The 19,962-nt window shown below is 38.9% G+C and overlaps 1 protein-coding gene and 1 non-coding gene across 2 annotated transcripts; both read right to left on the bottom strand.

Moving 5' to 3' along the window:
• Window positions 1-909: 909 nt before the first annotated feature.
• Window positions 910-19,184, bottom strand: LOC141582194 (putative POTE ankyrin domain family member M). Its single transcript, XM_074389764.1, has 7 exons — window positions 18,886-19,184; window positions 13,906-14,020; window positions 13,572-13,745; window positions 9,396-9,502; window positions 7,640-7,777; window positions 4,418-4,488; window positions 910-977 (listed from the first exon to the last, which is right to left on the bottom strand). The coding sequence occupies exons 1-7, from the start codon at window positions 19,182-19,184 to the stop codon at window positions 910-912; spliced, it is 972 nt and encodes a 323-aa protein (XP_074245865.1).
• Window positions 5,577-5,680, bottom strand: LOC141582355 (U6 spliceosomal RNA). Its single transcript, XR_012515221.1, has one exon. It is a non-coding gene; the product is annotated as a U6 spliceosomal RNA (small nuclear RNA).
• Window positions 19,185-19,962: the final 778 nt, after the last annotated feature.

The raw sequence follows: 19,962 nt of genomic DNA on the forward strand, positions 1-19,962 counted from the left end.
AAAAGCAGAAAAAAATCATATTTTATAAATGAAATGTTAAAAATTATATGAAGTTACTGTTGAAAAATGTGGTGAGGTGACTACTTAAATATATCCTTATTTCAAAGGAAGAAGAATGCCACACATGCAGAGCACTTTTACCAATCAGATTCACTGCATTAGCAGCACCTTCCTTTTAGCACAAGGATCAGCAAATTAGCACTTGTGGGCCAAATCCAGCCCACTGCCTGTTTTTCTAAGTAAAGTATTTTGGAGCACAGCCATGCTTATTCACTTTATAGTCCGTAGAGTCCATTAGCTGGCTGTGATGTTGCACACCTGTGGTCCCAGCTAGTAGAGAGGCTGAGATGGGAGGATCACTAGAGCCCAGAAAGTCAAGACTGCAGTCAGCCATGATCATGCAATTGCACTCCAGCCTGGGAGACAGAGTGAGACCCTGTCTCAAAAAAATAAATGTATATAGCCCACAAAGCCAAAAATATTTACTAACTGAGTCTTTGCAGAAAAAGCTGGCCAGCTCCTGGTTTAGTGGATCAAAGATCCTTTGATGTATTTTCATAAAAGTTTTACCCAATGTACTGAAATGTTTATATTAAATATAGATTTCTAACTAGTTTTCCCATCCCGTCCCTAAATTCTAAGTATAATCCTGGTACTCACTCCCAAGTTTATGTTAAATGCTAGCCTATACAAAAAATACTCTTTCTCTTACTTTCTTCCTTTTGTTATTTACATGTTGCTTTGTTTCAAGAAAGAATACAAAAATGCCCTACTAAAGGGATTCTGTTTGTTCACATGCTGCAAGAGGGGAAAAACACAAAGCACATTTTACAGAAAATAATTTGTTACAAGTCAGAACTAAGACATGAAGCCAAGCAGGGCACTCCAGGACTGAATCTGCTGGCTTCTTTAATAGGCTTCTTGCTCTCTTTCTTTCCTGGCAGCTGTGAGTCCCACAGGTAATAGAGTGTCAGTCCCTAAGAGAAACACAACTCCGACATTCATCTTTATCTATTAAGTTCATCTGTCCCAATTCTCTGGATGCTGACTTTCAGTCATTGATGATGATACACATGGACATTTATCATCAACTTTGGATCTTTGACAATTATCATCAACTTTGGATCTTTGACAATTCTTATTATTAAGAGTCAAACTAGTAGGATGCAAGTTATAAATGCTGATTATCCAAATACCTACTCAAAATACCCTGTATGAATATTCCATTAAATATGCATAGAAAAAAATGAGTCATTCCTGCTACTGTTTACTCTTCTGTATTCACCAGAAAATTTCCTATTCCTTCCGCATGTCCAGGTTAAATGCTAGGGTACAATCTGGAAACCAGTGCATCATCTGAGCTTTCTCTCTATCCCCCAAACTTTTCTTATTCGATTATCACTAAATCATATTAACTATACCTCTCTTCTGTCTCTGCTTTATAGTCCCACTGCCATTTGGGACATAAACATTTAGAAAATGGCTTTTATTTAAATAAAAATGGCCAACTATTAATGTTATTTCTTACATAAAAAAAACTTAAGCAAAACAAATGAAAAAGACATAATACCACAAAAAAGGCCAACATTTTTAAATGAGAAACTAAGATTCCTAAGTTTCTTTTTTTTCACCATGCATGGGTGAAAACCTCTCACTACATTGACACTAGTTCAAGGATGTGTGACAAGGAAACTATAGCTGACTACTACTGCAAAAGCTTCCTTTGTCTCCTGGTTTCTTTACATGGTTACCTTCCATCAATCCTTTATGAGGGGTCAGCAAACTACAGGCCACAGGCCAAATCCAGTCTGCCTTATGGCTTTGTAAATAAAGTTTTCTTGGATCTCAGTCATGCCTATTTGCTTACATGTTATCCGTGGTGGTTTTCACACTACAACAGCAGGGTTAACTAGACACAACAGAGACCACATAGTCTAAAATATTTCCCACCTCATCCTTTACAAGAAAAGTTTGCTAACCACTTTTACACCATAACCAGAATGCCTTAATACTCAAATTTAATCTTGTGACTCCCTTACTCAAATTTCTCCAATGAGCCTCTGCAGCAAACACTGCTGGCTCCCTACCAATAGCCTTTCCTTATTCTTTCTTGCCTAAGAAACACAAGTCTATTGGGATGTTTATTATCCCAATTCCCCTCCTCAGCTTCAGAAAGAGAAATGAGTATTCTAAGCTAATCACGTATCTGCTTTCCCAGTGCCTGGTTTTGGGATGTGCATGTGGTTTGACCCATCCAATGAAATGTTACAGGAAGCCCCTTGCATGCTTCTAAGTTTTCTACCCATTTAAAAGACACTGTGAAGAAAAGCAGCCCTTGCGATGTTGTGTTGTGAGAACAAGATGTTTGGAGCTGTTGCAGATTAGCCAACTATGAAAGGAGACATAATAAAACACTGCCAACAACACAGCTGAAAGAGGGACAAGTGGGATCCTGGGATATCACTGAACAACCCAAACAACTCTGATTCCTACTGTTTTAGCCACTGCTCATCTAGTATGTGCAGTCCAAAGCATTCTACTGGTAAAATGCCCATGGCCCACCAGATAAGAGCTATTCATTTCATTCATTCATTCATTCATTCATTCATTCCTTTATGGAGATAAAGTCTTACCCTTTTGCCTAGGCTGGTGTGCAGTGGCACAACAGCTCACTGCAACCTCTAGCTCCCAGGTTCAAGTGATTCTTGTGCCTCAGTCTCCCAATTAGCTGGGATTACACATGCTGGCTACCACACTCGGCTAATTTTTGTATTTTTAGTAGAGATGGGGTTCCACCATGATGACCAAGGCTGAACACCTACTCGTTTCTATAGTATTAAAAAGTCTATTATAAACTTGCCTTAGCTGAGTATTCACCTCACTCCCAACCTCTCATATCTCACACTTTTGGTACTAGCAAAAGTGAACTGCTCACAAACCCTGCAAAGCTCACTCAAGCATCTTGTCTTCTGCACTTGCTGCTCTTCCTCCCAGAGGGAATCGTGTTAGAAGTTCCTTCCGGCAGACACACAATCTTGTTACATCTTCCTTCTGCCAATCATCATTCTTCTGCTTCTTTACCTTGAAATATTCTACTCAGTCTGCATGCTTACCTTCAATCCTACCTACCTTTATTCAAAAAGCTTTCATTCCTCATCAGTTATGTCTGGCACATAATCAATATAATAAATAATCATAATTATAAGTTTCCACTGGGCATCCAGCACACAGCAAGCCCTGATTAAAGTAGCAAAATAATAAAAAATGATAATCATAATAATGAGCTCCTCTCTGTTTGTATTTTTATTTGTGTTCTGTAGCATTAGAAAAAAAATGTATCTAAAAAACATTTCATAGTTATTTGTTAAGCGGACAAGTTAAAACATAAATAAAAATGTTTTTTTTTGTCAATTCTGTTGAAAAAGCACAGAAATGAAATAGAGACAATTGTGTTATGAGCACCTTAAAGATCAAAATTACATCAATTTCATCTTTGTCTCCTTGTTATCAAAAGCTCTCTGATAAATAGATGGCTAAATTAAAGGTGTCCTTATACAATCTGGATTGTACAATGTATTAGGTGTCCACATCCAGGTAGCATACTAGCATTTTTGTTATTGTGAAACATTTTCTACTTTTATTATCATCTGCTGAGCCTAGAGTTGGGCAATTTGTATATTTATTATGACAATCTTTTGATGAATGGTAGCCGAGCATCTTGTTCTAACAAAATTACTGTTATCATGACAATTAACCCACAGATAGAAGAACACATCTTGTTCCAACAAAGTAAATATATCTCTTTTCATTTCAAATTAGGAGGAGTGAAGTCAGCAATAGTGAGACCTTGCTGGTACAAGCATAGGTTTCCTGACCAGTGCCTCACAGATTGGTACCAGTCCATGGCCTATTAAGAACCTCACTACACAGGAGGAAGTGAGCAGGAGGCAAACCAAGGAAGTGTCATTTGTATTTACAGCCACACCCCTGGCTCATCTTACTGCCTGAGCTCTGCCTCCTGTTAGATCAGGGACAGCATTAGATCCTCACTGAAGCATGAACCTTGTTGTGAACTGCCCACATGAAGAATCTAGATCATGTGCTGCTTACGAGAATCTAATGTCATATGATCTGTCACTGTCGCCCTTTGTCCCAAGATCAGACCATCTATTTGTAGGAAAAGAAGCTCAGAGCTCCCACTGATTCTACATTACGGTAAGTTGCTAATTATTTCATTATATATTACAATGTATTAATAGTATAAAGTAGCAAAATAAATGTAATGTGATTGAATAATCCTGAAACCACCTCAACCTTGCCCTAGTCCATGGAATAACTGTCTTCCACAAAACCGGTCCCTGGTGCCAAAAAGCCTGGTGACAACTGGCCTAAAGTAACTCACTATCAGAAGTCTTACCTGGATTGCTGTTTTCAGAAAACTTTTTTGACTTCTGTTTTTCTTTGTAGTCCGAAAGTAATTGGCAAATTCTGTGTATAAAAATGTAATAAATAAAAAGACTTTTAATACTGAGATAAAAAAAATACTTACCAAATGTGAAATGCTTAGAGTAATTCAAACAATATCAGAATATCAGAACTTAACAATATTATTCCATCCACCTATGTGTACATTCTACAAACTTACCATAAACAAGAAAAAGAGTAAAGTGAAATAGTCAGAAATCAAGGGCACTATGACCCAGTAAGTTAACTCGCATTAGTCTGACATAATGTGTACCAACTCTGCATAAGTCCTAGCTGCATAATGAACAGCTATTTGTTCTTGGACAAGTTGCTCCTCTTGGGCTCAATGTCATCTTCTACAAAATAAGAACTTTGTTGTCTTATTTCACTAGATTGTTATAAAGATTTAACAAGATAACATTTTTTAAAAGCTCACAGAAATATTAAAGCAATGGAATAATCTGTTCCTAAATTTTATGACTGAAATCATATTGGAATTTCAAATAAAACCCAATCTGTATTTTGTGCATACGTTCCAATATGAAAAGGTTGCTGTTTTCAGGAAATGTTATTAAGTCCTAATTTTGCTTATTAGTTGTCCTACTCTTTGTGGCTCATAGTTCAGGGCATCTCAACTATTTCACAGTTTGTAACTAAATTTATTGATAAATAACTCCTTAAAGTAGATGACATGATTGTCCACTATTATGGAGTCTATCAATCACACTAAGGACAGAAAAACCAATGGATGTTAAGACCTGGCTGGGACCAATGATCCTTCCCTATAGACTCAAACTCTCAAACAGCAGATGTTTGTCAGGATGATGCTTTATATCCATGTTCATCTCCAGCTGACATGAGAGACCAAAACCCTACTTTCATTTATTTTTAGGTTCCATGAAGAAGTTGCAAGATACATACTAACAACATATTTTGCACACAACACCACACACATTATTCAGTTCCAGTGTTATCTCATAGACCACCTTACATGACTATTTTTGCAGTACAAATAACAACTTCAATATTTTGGTGACACCCATTTTGCTTTGAATCACTCTGTTGCATTATAGCTAGTCAGCAAACAGTCAAATGACCTTCCACTGACTGTGCAAAATATGGAATGCTTCAAAAATCTGTGTGGCCTCCTTATGCAGGAAGCCATGCTATTTTTCTCTTTATTGTTTCAATTTGAGAATGTGTGCTGCTGAAGCAAGCAGAAAGTTCTACTTTTACACGTGATTAGAAAGAACTTACAGAGTACCTACATAAATTGGTTATGAGTAACATATAAGCAGGGAATAATACACTGCAGAAGGCCGCAGGAGGCCTCTGAGGAGGAAGGCCTCTTCATGCCTCATGCTCCAGTGCAGGGTGACCTTGGCTCTGTTACCATAAACATGGTGCTCAAGGCTATAAAAACCCTTCGTAGAACTATGATGTAGCCAGACTTGTGGGCTCCTTGTAAGGTCTGTGTTCCATCAGCTGTACTTAGATAACAAGCTAAAGATAACCACATGTTCTTCTTTTGTGAAACCCCCAAACTGCCACTGTTATCAATCCTTAGAATGACACACCACTTCCCGTTCACTGATTCAGTTCTGGCTCACTGGTTCACTCCACCATCATCCTCTCCCCACCATTACTCCACCCCTACCCTGTAGATCAAAGTGATTGTAACCAATAAATAGAGTGGATGGTCAGAGCTCAGGGCCTTCACTGTCACCTCCAAAGTAATAAGTGATGGCCCTCTGGTCCCATCATCTCTCTTAATCTTTCTTTTTCTCATTCCTTTGTTGCCACCAAACTCAGGGTACCCACAGGTGATGTAGGGGTGGCTCCCTACATTCTGGTGCCCAATGTGGGGCTCATGGAGCCCTACATTCTGGCACCCAACGTGTGGGGCTTATGGATCCCTATGTTCTGGCACCCAGTGTGCAGGGCTCATGGATTCCCTACATTCAGTGATGAGACATGGACAAGGTATGGCTCTGTTAAGTCCAACTAACCTACTTGAGATTCTGAGAATTCTCTTCAATAGCTTCCTGTGAGGTAGAATTTGAAAATATTTTTAAATATTGAGGTAGAGTTGCAAGTAGCTTGGGCAATTTTCATTATTATTTAAAACAGATCAGTCAAGGGGCCAATCACAACTGGGAGTCCGCCGCTTCTGGGAAGGTAAATATGGGATTTTCTACTGCCTCAGGTATTATACAGGATATAAAGGTGCATGAGGGTACAGAACTGGTAGCAAAGAAGAAAGAAACACTCATCTCTTCCTGCCACATTATTTCAACCTCTCTGACCATTTAGAACAAGCCCAATGAATATCTGCTACAGAAAAGACCAACAAAGGCCTGAAAGGATCTCTTACCATGAAGGTCTCAGCTAAGTCTAGGCTGAATATGGGGGAGATGGTCAATTAGCTCATTTTGTGTGTGGATAAAGTCACATTGCCAGAGAATGGTGCTGGTGCTTTGGGAATAATGGCTGAGCATATAAGCATAGGTATGTGAATTTAATAAACGCTGTAACTTCAACATCTTTGTATGAATCACCATGAAGACCTGAGGGATCTGAATCAGTAAGGGCATCTTGGTGTCAAAGATCAACCATTACCAGGCAGCAGGACCAGTTTCAGGGGCAAAAACGCAACAGAATCAACAGAAACAACAGAATGATTGGAGTGCCCTTTGTTTCTAGTCCTTCTGATTTGATAAAAGGGATTGTCTTCCTTGGATTTAGTAAATCCCTTTGGTTCTTGAAAAATTCAAAGAGTATGGAAGAGATAGTCTTCAGAAGACAGTAAATGACTTTCTGATAAACTGGACATTTCAAGACCCAAATAACTCATCAAAAAAAAAAAGAAAAAAGAAAGATGTGACACTATTTTTTATCTCATTCATAGGTGTTATACTTGGATGAAATGAACAATGTTGGAATCTGTAAACATAAAGGTCTTACAAGTCCTGAGATAAAGAATCCTGCACACACTGGTACTTCTAACCGGTCTACCTTTTGCTTGATTTCTAGCTGATGCAGGGGACTAACTCATTGCCACTTTAAAACTACCCAAACCAAACTACTACATCTCACTTGATATATAAGATACAGTTGTTGTAATTATTTTAAGCCTTAATTTAGTGTTAACTAGACTTTTCATGTAAACACTTACATATTATGTTGACTAGACACAGCATAATCCCTGGCAGTTTTTCCAGATTTATCTTGACAAAATGCATCAATATCTTGATCAAGTAGAAGGCCAACCATACTTGCTGATCCACAACATACGGCAAGTATAAGCACAGTCCTAAAATGACAGAGAGGTAATTTTTCCCTAACTGTAATAAAGTTGTAAGCTAATCTGGCATACTTTACCCATTTAGTATCTTGCCTGTCAATGCAGAATTAAACATTTGCATGCACTAAAAGACATAAGCATCTTGGGTGCTCAAGTGTTAATCTCTGTAAAATACCACCAAAGTTAAAAGGAAGGGACAAAAAGAAAACCTCTTATCTCAGTGGGTGTTAAATAGTAGAAACTGCTAATTTAAAGGCCTTTGATGGGCAAGAAACTATGCTAGGGCCACTTATCTGAAGTGAACAAAGATTTAAGTAAAGATTTCCTTCCCGCTTCCCGAGACTGATATACAGTAACAGAAAATCAGCTGTGGGGTCACATAAGAGCTATCTGCATGCTGAAAGCAGTAATATTAATAAGAATGGTGAAAACAGTAGTCATAATAGTTTCAGTTAATGATGCCAATAAGCATGTGCTGGGCACTGAATTAAATGCCGCACACACACATCTTTCTTACTTATGCACAGGCAATTTTAAAGGAGATATTCTCCTCCTTTTCATATATGACAACACATTTGGTGGTAAATAACATTGCCAAGGTCACACACCTATCAAGTAAGAAAGCTAGGAATTAAACCCAGTCTTGTGTGAATCCGAAGCCTAGCTCTTTTCTCTTATCACCCACCTACACCTTGCCTTCATTAAAGGAACAGTGTACCCACTTAAAACTATCTCTACTTCCTCTCTCCATACCAATTAAAAATAAGGCCAGACACAGTGGCTCACACCTGTAATCCCAGCACTCTGGGAGGCCGAGGCAGGCAGATCACAAGGTAAAGAAATTGAGACCATCCTGACCAACACGGTGAAACCCAGTCTCTACTAAGAAATACAACAATTAGCTGGGCATGGTGAAGCGTGCTTATAATCTCAGCTACTCAGGAGGCCGATTCAGGAAAATTGCTTGAACCTGGGAGGTGGAGTTTGCAGTGAGCAGAGATGGTACCACTGCACTCCAGCCTGGTGCCTGGTGACAGAGCGAGACTCTGTCTCAAAAATAAACAAACAAACAAATAAATAAATAAATAAATAATCAAAACATCAAAATACACTGGAATTAAAACAAAAGCTGATGAACTTACAGTATGTGGGAATAGCAATTAATTGTCTTGGAGGCATAAGCTAACATTTATATTCTTCAAAGAAAGCAACTCATCACAGAGTTATTCAAAAGACAAAATGATTATCAACTCCTATTTATGTTTAATAAAGTGTATTAGTGGAAAAGCATATAAGACATAGAGATTAAAAACTACTAGAAAGAGTTAAGTTCAATACTAAGTCATAAGTAAACTAAAAGTTAAAGTTCACACTTCATGAGACAAATATGAAATCCATTTAGCTAACATAAATCATATAACCAAAAATGTCACATAATAACATCAGTCAGTGTAGTAAGAGGAATCCCACTAAAACTGTTCTTTATGTTGCCCAGTCTAATTGTTTTTCTACTTAACTGATTTGTTGATCCTGATCACTATGTTGCAATAAGTTAATCTTATAAATGTTTATGACTTGAGTGACTGCTATCATTCTACAACACAGAGATTTAAAAAAATAACTATACCTTCCAAATTTATCAATTGCATTTACATTAGCTTTTTTCTTGATTAAAAATTTCATCATTTTCTCTTTTTGTCCATATACAGCAAGTGAAAGTGGCGTGAGGCCACACTGTAAAACAATAAAAGCAAAAATGATATTTGATTCAAAAAATTATGTACTTCTCAACTGAACTGGAAACTATATAAGATCCTATAAACTTACACTCATAGAAAGTAAACTAATTATAGTCACTTCCTTCTTACTCTTCGGTGCTTTCTCACACACTGCTCTTTCCCTTGGAGACACCTCTCTTCTGCCTCAACACATTAACTCTGATCATCTCAAAAACTCACTTTAAACACTTACTGGTTCCAGGAATCTTTGCTTCTATGCCAGCGTTTGGCATGGTATTATTGGATGATAATATTTTTTCCATCTAAACAAAGAGCTGTATCTTTTAGCTCTATATTCTCAAACTCTAAGACAAATTGTTGGGTATAAAGCAAGAATTTGTAAAATATTTCTTTAGTTTCATGTTTTACCAAAAGATCAAGCTCCAATGTGCAATAAATATTGCTACTAAGTCTCATGCTGCCCATTTCAACAATTTTTCCAACATGTATTCATTTAAAATCAATTTGTATTTAAGTTTTCCAGATTGGTAACTAAATAAATAATCAGTTCACAGAACTAGTGAAACCAAATTTACAGAATCCCTATATGTAGTCTCAATAACTCCATGGTTTTCAGTGTTTAAAACTGCCATCCTGATTAAGCAAATGCTCTACAAACGTTTTATTTTTTATTATTTATTGTACTTTAGGTTCTGGGGTGCATGTGCAAATCATGCAGGATTGTTGCATAGTTACAAACATGGCAAGGTGGTTTGCTGCCTTCATCCCCCTATCTCCTCTATCTTGTATTTCTCCCCTCATTATCCCTCCCTACCCTCCCCATGCCCCTGCTGTCCCTCTCCTAGACCCCCTCAACCGACCACAGTCTCTGATGCTCCCCTCCCTGTGTCCATGTGTTCTCATTGTTCAACACCCACCTTTGAGTGATAATATGTGGTGTTTGGTTTCCTGTTCTTGTGTCTGTTTGCTAAAATGATGGTTTCCAGAGTCATCCATGTCCCTACGAAGGACATGAACTCATCATTTTTTATGGCTGCATAGTATTCCACGGTGTATATGTGCCACATTTTGTTTATCCAGTCTATAATTGATGGACATTTGGGTTGGTTCCAGGTCTTTGCTATTGTAAACAGTGCCACAATGATCATATGTGTGCATTTGTCTTTATAATAGAGCAATTTATAATTCTTTGGGTATATACCCAGTAATGAGATTGCTGGGTCAAATGGAATTTCTATTTCTAGGTCCTTGAGAAATTGCCACACTGTTTTCCACAATGGTCGAACTAATTTGCAATCCCACCAACAGTGCAAAAATGTTCCTATTTCTCTACATCCTATCCAGCATCTGTTGTCTCCAGGTTTTTTAAAGATCACCATTCTAACTGCTGTGAGATGGTATCTCAATGTGGTTTTGATTTGCATTTCTCTAATGACCAGTGCTGATGAGCATTTTTTAATACGTTTGGTGGGCTCATATATGTCTTCTTTTGTAAAGTGTCTGTTCATATCCTTTGACCACTTTTGATTGGGTTTGTTTGTTTTCTTATAAATCTGTTTTATTTCTTCGCACATTCTGGATATTAGTCTTTTGTCAGATGGGCAGATTGCAAAATGTTTTTCCCATTCTGTTGGTTGCCAGTTCACTCTAATGATTGTTTCCTTTGCTGTACAGAAGCTCTGGAGTTTAATTAGATTCCATTTGTCTATTTTGGCTTTTGTTGCCATTGCTTTTGGTGTTTCAGCCATGAAGTCCTTGCCTACGCCTATGTCCTGAATGGTTTTGCCTAGGTTTTCTTCTAGGGTGTTTATGGTGTTAAGACTTATGTTTAGATTGTTAATCCATCTGGAATTAATTTTAGTGTAAGGTGTCAGGAAGGGGTCCAGTTTCTGCTTTCTGCACACTGCTAGCCAGTTTTCCCAATACCATTTAGAGAGATACTGGATAGTCTATAATAAAGCTTCAATTGATCAAAGAAGTTTAGAACTTGCTACAATTCTAACTGAGAAAACTCTGATCTTACTAACAACTTACTGAGCTAAGCACTTGAATGGTAACAAAGAGACACAAAATCCTGAGAGGACCATCCTCTACTTATTGAAGACTACTCACTGCAAATTTCTAAAGACCTTCTGAATGGCAGTGAATAACTGATGTTAGGAGAAGGTATTATTCCGTAAGCTGATTGATACTGCCAATAATATTCATTTTAACATCCCAACCACAGAGATAAAAGTCAGATTAGGCCAGCAATGGTGGCACACACCTGTAATCCTAGCATTTTGAAAGCCTGAAGCAGGTGAATCACTTGAGCCCAGGAGTTCAAGACTGGCCTGGGCAACATGGCAAAAAACTCATCTCTACTTCAGAAAAAAAAAAAAAATACTAAAACTGAGGTTGAAGGACCACCTGAGCTTGGGGAGGTCAAGGCTGCAGGGAGCTGTGATCACACTACTGCACTCCAGCCTGGCAGAGACCTTGTCTCCCACCCCCCAAAAAAGTCAAACTAGTATTATGGGAAATGAAAGATATAAAGGAATTAGCACATATCCAACTCCAACTGCAACTATTCTAGAGATCTTAAGTTTCTGAGATGTAAGAATTTATATATTACACTTATTTATTCAGTGATTCCTCAGCAGGAGTGTATCCAGATTTTGAGGAATTTGTCATCATTGTTTAGAGAAAGGTCTCATTATGTTGCCCAGGCTAGACTCAAACTCCTGAGCTCAAGCAATTTTCCCCCTCAGCCTCCCCAGCAGCTGAGACTACAGCCATTCACCACCATGCCTGGCTTCAAGGAAACCTTTTGAAACATACATGTCCAGGATTTATTAGACTTACTTTATGAAAATCTTCAGGGGAGAGCCTAGACTTGTAGATTATTTAAAATTTTTCCTCAGGTTACTGAGATGCACAATTCTAGCTGAAAACTAGTGCAATAGATAATTACTTCAGTGTCCTCTCTTAGCCACATGACCAATTCCCTTTATCATTTGAGGATTTGGCCAAAAAGAGAAAAGAGTAGGAGAGAGATTCATTTGCTGAAAATACCACATAATTTTCCCAGGTAAGAGAAGAACAGGGTCTAGTAAACTCAAAATCCAACTTGATCTTGTTATTTATAAGCTCCTTATCTCCCACCTTCCCATCAAGACATTCTAGATTAGAAAGCAGAATTGAGACTCTAGTTGGCTATTTCTACCAGAAGAGGATCATGAGTCAGTTAAGTACCTGTTACTCCCTCTGCTCAAGGGTTTCCCACTATATTACCACCTATTCACTGCCAATCTGGTTCCTCAGAGGCCTCCTAACATTGATCTCCAGGCAATTTATAACTAACTCCCTCTCCCAAACTGAAAACTCATTCTCTAAAACTGAAGAGAACTCTGTCTCACCATACAAAAGAAACGAATGAATACCACCACCACACACACACACACACACACACACACACACACACACACACAACCGTTTCATGGTCTTTCCCCTCCATTACCTAATTTCCAAACTAGCCTTGATATTTCTGATTGCTCTTTTCTCCCCTTTCCATTTCTCCCTCATGAGCAATCAGAGCTACCCTAAGCCTTGCCACTCAAGATACATCACTTCATATCGATTACTTTTCTTAGAAATTTGCCAAAGCAGCAGGATTTCTATTCACTGAAACATGTTTTTGTTTTCTTGGAGTTTTAATGTAAAACTTATTTCCAGGGCAAATTTTACTATTTTACAGTCATTAGGAAAAATAAACAAACAAACAAACAAACAAAAAACCTGGGAAAGAAAAATTGGAAAAAGCAATAAGTATTACCTTTTACAATGTCAGTGTTTTCAAAAAAAGAAATTTACCACAAGTACATTTTTAAAAAAGCTGTACCCTCTAATTCTTCTTTAAATTTAACAATATTTAAAATAAAATCTTAGACAATTAAGTCATTTCAAAATATTTTCATTCAGGTACGCTTGAGCTTCCAAATACAGAAAACTAACCCTTACACAGGAGGTCGGTGTTAAAACAATCACATTTCAGTATTTTGAAAATAAAATGGATAGATCTATACCTTGTTTTTTGCTTCAATATCAGCACCGTATAAAAGCAGTGCTTTGGCCAGTAATTTGTCTTCATTGTAGACCGCATAGTGTAGCGCGGTATTGCCATACACATCCGGAAGGTCTGGGTCAGTGCCATGTTCTAGCAACGTTAACACACATTCATCTTCTTGGCACTGTACGGCCTGTCAGTATTAGACCAAAAACAAATAATAAATCCTAGGAACTCAAAAGAAATATTCCACAGGTTTCACCAACTAGCTATATTTAAATGAGAAAACTCATCTTTATTCTACATATTGAAATCAAATCCATCTCGTGCCGATACAGTCGGCTACTGCATACCTTTATTAGAGCTGTCCTCTTTTTGCTGTCAAAGGCATGAAGTTCACATCTTCTGTACAGCAAGAGTTTTACTATTTCTGAATTCCCATTGGCAGAGGCCAAATGGAGGGCAGTTCTATGGGAGTGAGAAGACTTTTTAGGAAATTGTAGTGCACTATCTACAGCCACCTCAGCAATTCATGTCATTGCAAACACTGAACAGTCTGCTATTACTCTGCCTTCAAAACAAACATTGCATTTTCCTTTGAAGAAAGTATACTATTTATTACCCCTCCTTACTCACTGTATGAGTGAAAGAGCAGCCTATTTGAACAGATAGAGCATAGCCCTTGGATTCCATTCAACTTGGGCTGGAATCATCTTTCCGCTCTGTCACTTCCTAGATGTTGCTTAGCCTTTTTGTATCTCAATTTCCTCAACAATAAAATGGGAATGAAAATAGTAACTTTCTCAGAGAAAACCACTGTAATACTTAATGAGACTCTACACAAAAGACAGAGAATAGTTCCTAACACAACAGCTCAATTGCTAGATATTATAATTTTTACTACTACTACTGGAGACATGTGAATTGAGTAAGATAATACAATTATACCTACACTTTGAGGTATTTTTTAAGGATTACAGGTAACATTCTATTTTAGTGATTCTAAGATGATTCCACGTTTGAACATTTCTTACACTGAAATGTCACTTGTAATTCATGATTTACTATAACTAATTAGCAGCATTTAAATAATTCTCTTATTTGGACGTAAAATAATGAGGCATCTTACAATGCCTGGTGCCTTACATTAGCTAGGCCACGTTATAACATAAGAGGTCTGGCACAGTTCTAGTCCAATGACTGGCATTTAGATGAAATAAGAAGGCTGAGGTGAAAACAAAAACAAATTTCTAAAATAAACTAATTCTTACTTTGGTTTTCAAAAAACTTTAAGCCAAAGAAAACTTGAGATTTAAATGACTAAGTATGTCTCATTTTTTTCAATACTCAGAATTACAGAATGTACGTAAATCAGGTATTTCTAATCATTAATATTAGGATTTAAGACTATTAGCAATTTTCTTTTTTAAAAAAGGATTTGGAAAACTATTTGTGGAGTTTCTTCAACGTTTACATCCAGTGATACCTGTGCAGGATGCGCAGTTTTGTTACATAGGTAAATGTGTGCCAAGGGGGGTTGTACAGATTGTTTCATCACCCAGATATGAAGCCGACTACCTGTTCCTTCTATTTCCTGCTGCTTTCCCTCCTCCCAACCCCCACCGTCTGATAGGCCCAGTGTGTGCTGCTCCCCTGTAGGTGTCTGTGTGTTCTCATCATTTAGCTCTCACCTGTAAGTGAGAATATGTGGTATCTGGTGTTTTCTGTTCCTGTGTTAGTTTGCTAAGGATAATGGCCTCCAACATCATCCATGTCCCTGTAAAGGACATGCTCTCATTCTTTTTTTGTGGCTGCTGTTTATGTATCCCATTTTAGTTCTTAAAAGTACTAAAACAGTCTTTATCCAAGATTGTTATAAATTTTAAAGGACAATTAAAGGTTATCTTTTTACTATTTCTACCTTCAGAAACAATTTTGTTTGAAAGGAGAGAGGAAAAGCTTCAATTGAGATTAAGTTCTAATACCCCAATTTTAAATATCTCAGTTTGCCCAGCCCCAACATGTAAACTTGAAGTTTTCAAAGATGAAGGACACTGAGAGGGAGTAGAACATGCCTGCCACGTAATAGGTGCGAGACAGTAGAATATGCCTGCCACAAAATAGGTGTCTGGCTTATGTTTGATGAATAAATAGATTGAAAGGATACAGCTGGTGAGTCCAATATTTAAAAAAAACTCCTGTAGAGGAATACATTTGTAATAGTAATAATCAGTTATATTTCCTATTTTAATTTTCATATATAACTAAAGTAAAACCATTAATCCACAGTTTTTACACATTATATATAAGGAGAAGATAAATATATAATAAAATGAATATACAATAAAATCTACTGGAACAGGTAAACAGATTCCCTCTACTTCTGGATAGGGTAAAAGTTTACAGAAGATACCCATCCACAGAAATAATAATAAATAATAGAATGTGAGAAACTATTTGTATCTATGCAAGCAGCATATTTCTTCTCTTCCCAAGGATTATTTCATGACTACTGAAACTTAACTAAAACTTTTGAGATGTTCATTGCAGAAATCACAGATAAGAGAAAGGGAAAAACTTCACTCACAAATCCCCAGAAATAAATTTGATCATATTTTCTACATCTTTTCAGCTAACACAAAAGCAGATTGTTGGTGTATATGTAAAACAGATTTTTTCCTCACTTTATATACCAAATTACATCTTTGCATGTCAACATATCTCTATCTATTGATGCCCTCAATGGTTACATATCATTCCATGCCATGGATGCACTGAAATTTGTTCATAAAATCTTCATATGAGTTCTTCTCAATACATTGCTATTATAAGCAATACAAAAAAAGATGTATACATTTATTAAAGCTATTTCAGAATAATGAAATTGATGAGTAAAAGGCATATACATTTTAAAAATAGAGTTCTTACCACCAAAGTATCTATTTGAAAAGTCACAGCAACTTAAACTTTAAGCAACTGTGTAAATACCACGGTTCTTCATCCTCACACACTTTGTGGATAGAAAACCATATTCTATTCCCCCCCCTTTTTTTTTTTTTTCTTTTTTTCTTTTCTTTTTTTTTTTTTTTTTTGAGAGGGAGTCTCGCTGTGTCCCCAGACCAGAGTGCAGTGGCACAATCTTGGCTCACTGCAACCTATGCCTCCCAGGTTGAAGCAGTTCTCCTGCCTCAGTCTCCCAAGTATCTGAGATTACAAGTACTCGCCACCAGGCCCAGGTCCAGCAAAGTTTTGTATTTTTAGTAGAGACAGGCTTTCACCATGCTGGCCTGGCTGGTCTCAAATTCTGAAATCATGATCCACCTTCCTTGACCTCCCAAAGTGCTGAGATTACAGGCATGAATCACTGCACCTGGCTTGTCATTCCTCTTCTAACTTAAATTAGAATTAGAAAACAGTATTTTCTAATTCTGTTAGAAATTAGAAAATATTTTTAATTTCTAAACAGTATTTTCTAATTTCTATGAAATAGAAAACAGTATTTCATTCCTCCTCTAGCTTAAATTCCTTCTCTTACCAGAACACTATGTTTTCCTAAGTGTGTCGATCACTGGTAGACATACAAAGAAATTACTTTGCCCAATTTTAAATTGAGTTTATTTAGTTGTCTTTTGGTTGACTTGAAAGAATTCTCTGTAAAGTGAAAATACATGTTTTGTAAAGATGTTGGACCTCTGTTAATGTTTTTCTTATATACGGATGTTTTTTATTTTGCCAAGCCAACTTTCAGAATATTTGCTTTGGGAGGTTCTTAGGAAGGTCATTGTGAACATAAAAATACATCTGCATATATAGGCCAGGCACAGTGGCTCACAACTGTAATCTCAGCACTTTGGGAGGCCAAGGCAGGTGGATCACAAGTTCAAGAGTTCAAGACCAGCCTGGCCAAGATGATGAAACCCATCTCTACTAAAAATACAAAAACAAATAGCCAGGCATGGTGATGGGCACCTGTAATCCCAGCTACTCGAGAGGCTGAGGCAGAGAATTGCTTAAACCTGGGAGACAGAGGTTGCAGTGAGCCGAGATCACACCACTATACTCCAGCCTGGGCGACAAAGACTTCACCTAAATATTTATATATGCATATATAAATAAGCATTTGTGTTTTTTTTTTTCTGGTACTTTTCACCTTTTGTGTATTTAAAGTTTTTTACTGTATACTGCAGGAATTTATTTTTGTCACATAAAAATCTAGCTAGGTTTCTCCAAACAGCCTGCATTTCACTTAGGAATAATTAAGTTTTTTACTAATATAAAACATCACCTTTATCAAGGACTAAATTCTTACATACATTTGACTATTTCTGGATTTCCTATTCTGTTCTGCTCATTTATGTCTTTTCAGCTGTTAGTAAACAATTTGTGGAAATAGCACATGCAAATTTTGACATCTGGAAAGCAAATCTTTTTCTATTCTGCTACAAAAAAATTAATTTATCACAGTAACAGACAGCATGCCTAATTTAAAAATGCTAAAACTTTGCTATTTTCATTTGGTTTAGGTCAAAGTGATAAATACAGAAAGAGCTCATATCTTTTTTTTTTTAGATTTTTTAATTGCATTTTACGTTTTGGGATACATGTGAAGAACATGCAAGACTGTTGCATAGGTACACACATGGCAGTGTGGTTTGCTGCCTTCCTTCCGCTCACCTGTATCTGTCATTTCTCCCCATGCTATCTCTCCCCACCTTCCCAACCCCCGGCCCGCCCCCATTTTCCCCCAACGGACCCCAGTGTGTAGTGCTCCCCTCCCCGTGTCCATGTGTTCTCATTGTTCAACACCCGCAGAAAGAGCTCATATCTTGAGAGAAATGAGTCTTCCTATTCAAAGACACAAACCATCTTCCCATTTATTTTCCTTCTAAGGTTTCTCAGTAAATAACATATTTACATATGATACATTGATATGAAACACATATTGAATTTTATTTGAAGAATATTTAGCCAGAAGTTGATATACTATGGAACTTAGTTCTCAATATATACCTTTCTATAATGTATATGACATTGTTTTAAAATGTGTACATTGAAAATAATCCACTGCAACGATTTAGTTTTGCGAGGTACATCACTTTAAGACAGTCTATTAGTGTTCTACGAGGGAAATTATAATTTGATTGGAAATCAGTTAAAGTTTTGTTTTCACGTTGCTGCTCATAAAGAGGCCTGTGCCCTGACCCCTCTGAGGTTCCCACAGCCAGGATGGTGCGGGGCCTGCAGAGACGATAAAGCCGGGCACCCCGCCACCGCCCCCACACCAGTAGGGCACATCCCCACCATCCCGCCTCCTCTCAGCGAGGCCCAGTTACCTTTGTTCCGTGTCCGTCTCGTTCACGTCAGTGCTCCTGAGCATGACGATGAGATCGGCTCTGGGGACTTTACCCCACCAGGCGGCTCTGTGGAGCTGGTCCAGGTCTTCTCGCCGGACCTGGTACCTTGGCTCCTCGAAGGCACTGTCGTCATAGTCTGCCCAAGTGCCCACGTTGCTCTTGCCGCTCCCCCTGCAGCAGGAGAAGCAGTGGCAGCACCATTTGCCCATCCTGCTCCTGAGACCAAAGGGCTTCTTCATAGCGGAGGCAGCCGGCTTTGAACAAACCTCAGCCACCATCTGCTTTTAACAGCCAGGGGAGGCCAGTAGTAGCGGGCAGATCGCCTCTACGAACCAGCTTGACCGCCTAGCAGGAAACTCCGGGTTTCCAACCTGGTGGAAGAGAAAGGTCAATCCCAGCCCGAACCTGCCCACCCCAGGAGGGGAGCCCAGCCCAGCCCAGCCCACCCAGGGAAAGCCCACGCCCACCCAGGGAGAGCCCACTCCAACCCAAGGAAACACCCAGCCCGGCCAGGGGGATGCCAAGCTCAGCAGATAAAAGGTCAGGCCCAGCCAAGGAATGCGAGGGAGGAAACGTCAGTCAAAGCTAGGAACACGGAGCCAAGCGAGGAACACCACGCTAAGCCAGGAACAGCAAAGCCAAGCCACCGCGACAGGCAAGCCAAGCCGTTATGCGCGTGCGGCGTGCTCGAGGCCACGCTTCTACAGGCGAGCCGCAGCGTGCGGCGTGCGCGTGTCCCAGCCTCCGCGGGCGAGCCCCAGCGTGCGGCGTGCGCGTGTCCCAGCCTCCGCGGGCGAGCCGCAGCGTGCGGCGTGCGCGTGTCCCAGCCTCGGCGGGCGAGCCCCAGCGTGCGGCGTGCGCGTGTCCCAGCCTCGGCAGGCAAGCCACAACGTGCGGCGTGCGCGTGTCCCAGCCTCCGCAGGCGAGCCACAACGTGCAGCGTGCGCGTGTCCCAGCCTCCGCAGGCGAGCCACAACGTGCAGCGTGCGCGTGTCCCAGCCTCCGCAGGCGAGCCACAACGTGCAGCGTGCGCGTGTCCCAGCCTCCGCAGGCGAG

This window comes from Saimiri boliviensis, chromosome 19 (genome assembly GCF_048565385.1).
Source record: "Saimiri boliviensis isolate mSaiBol1 chromosome 19, mSaiBol1.pri, whole genome shotgun sequence".
Lineage (NCBI taxonomy): Eukaryota > Metazoa > Chordata > Mammalia > Primates > Cebidae > Saimiri > Saimiri boliviensis.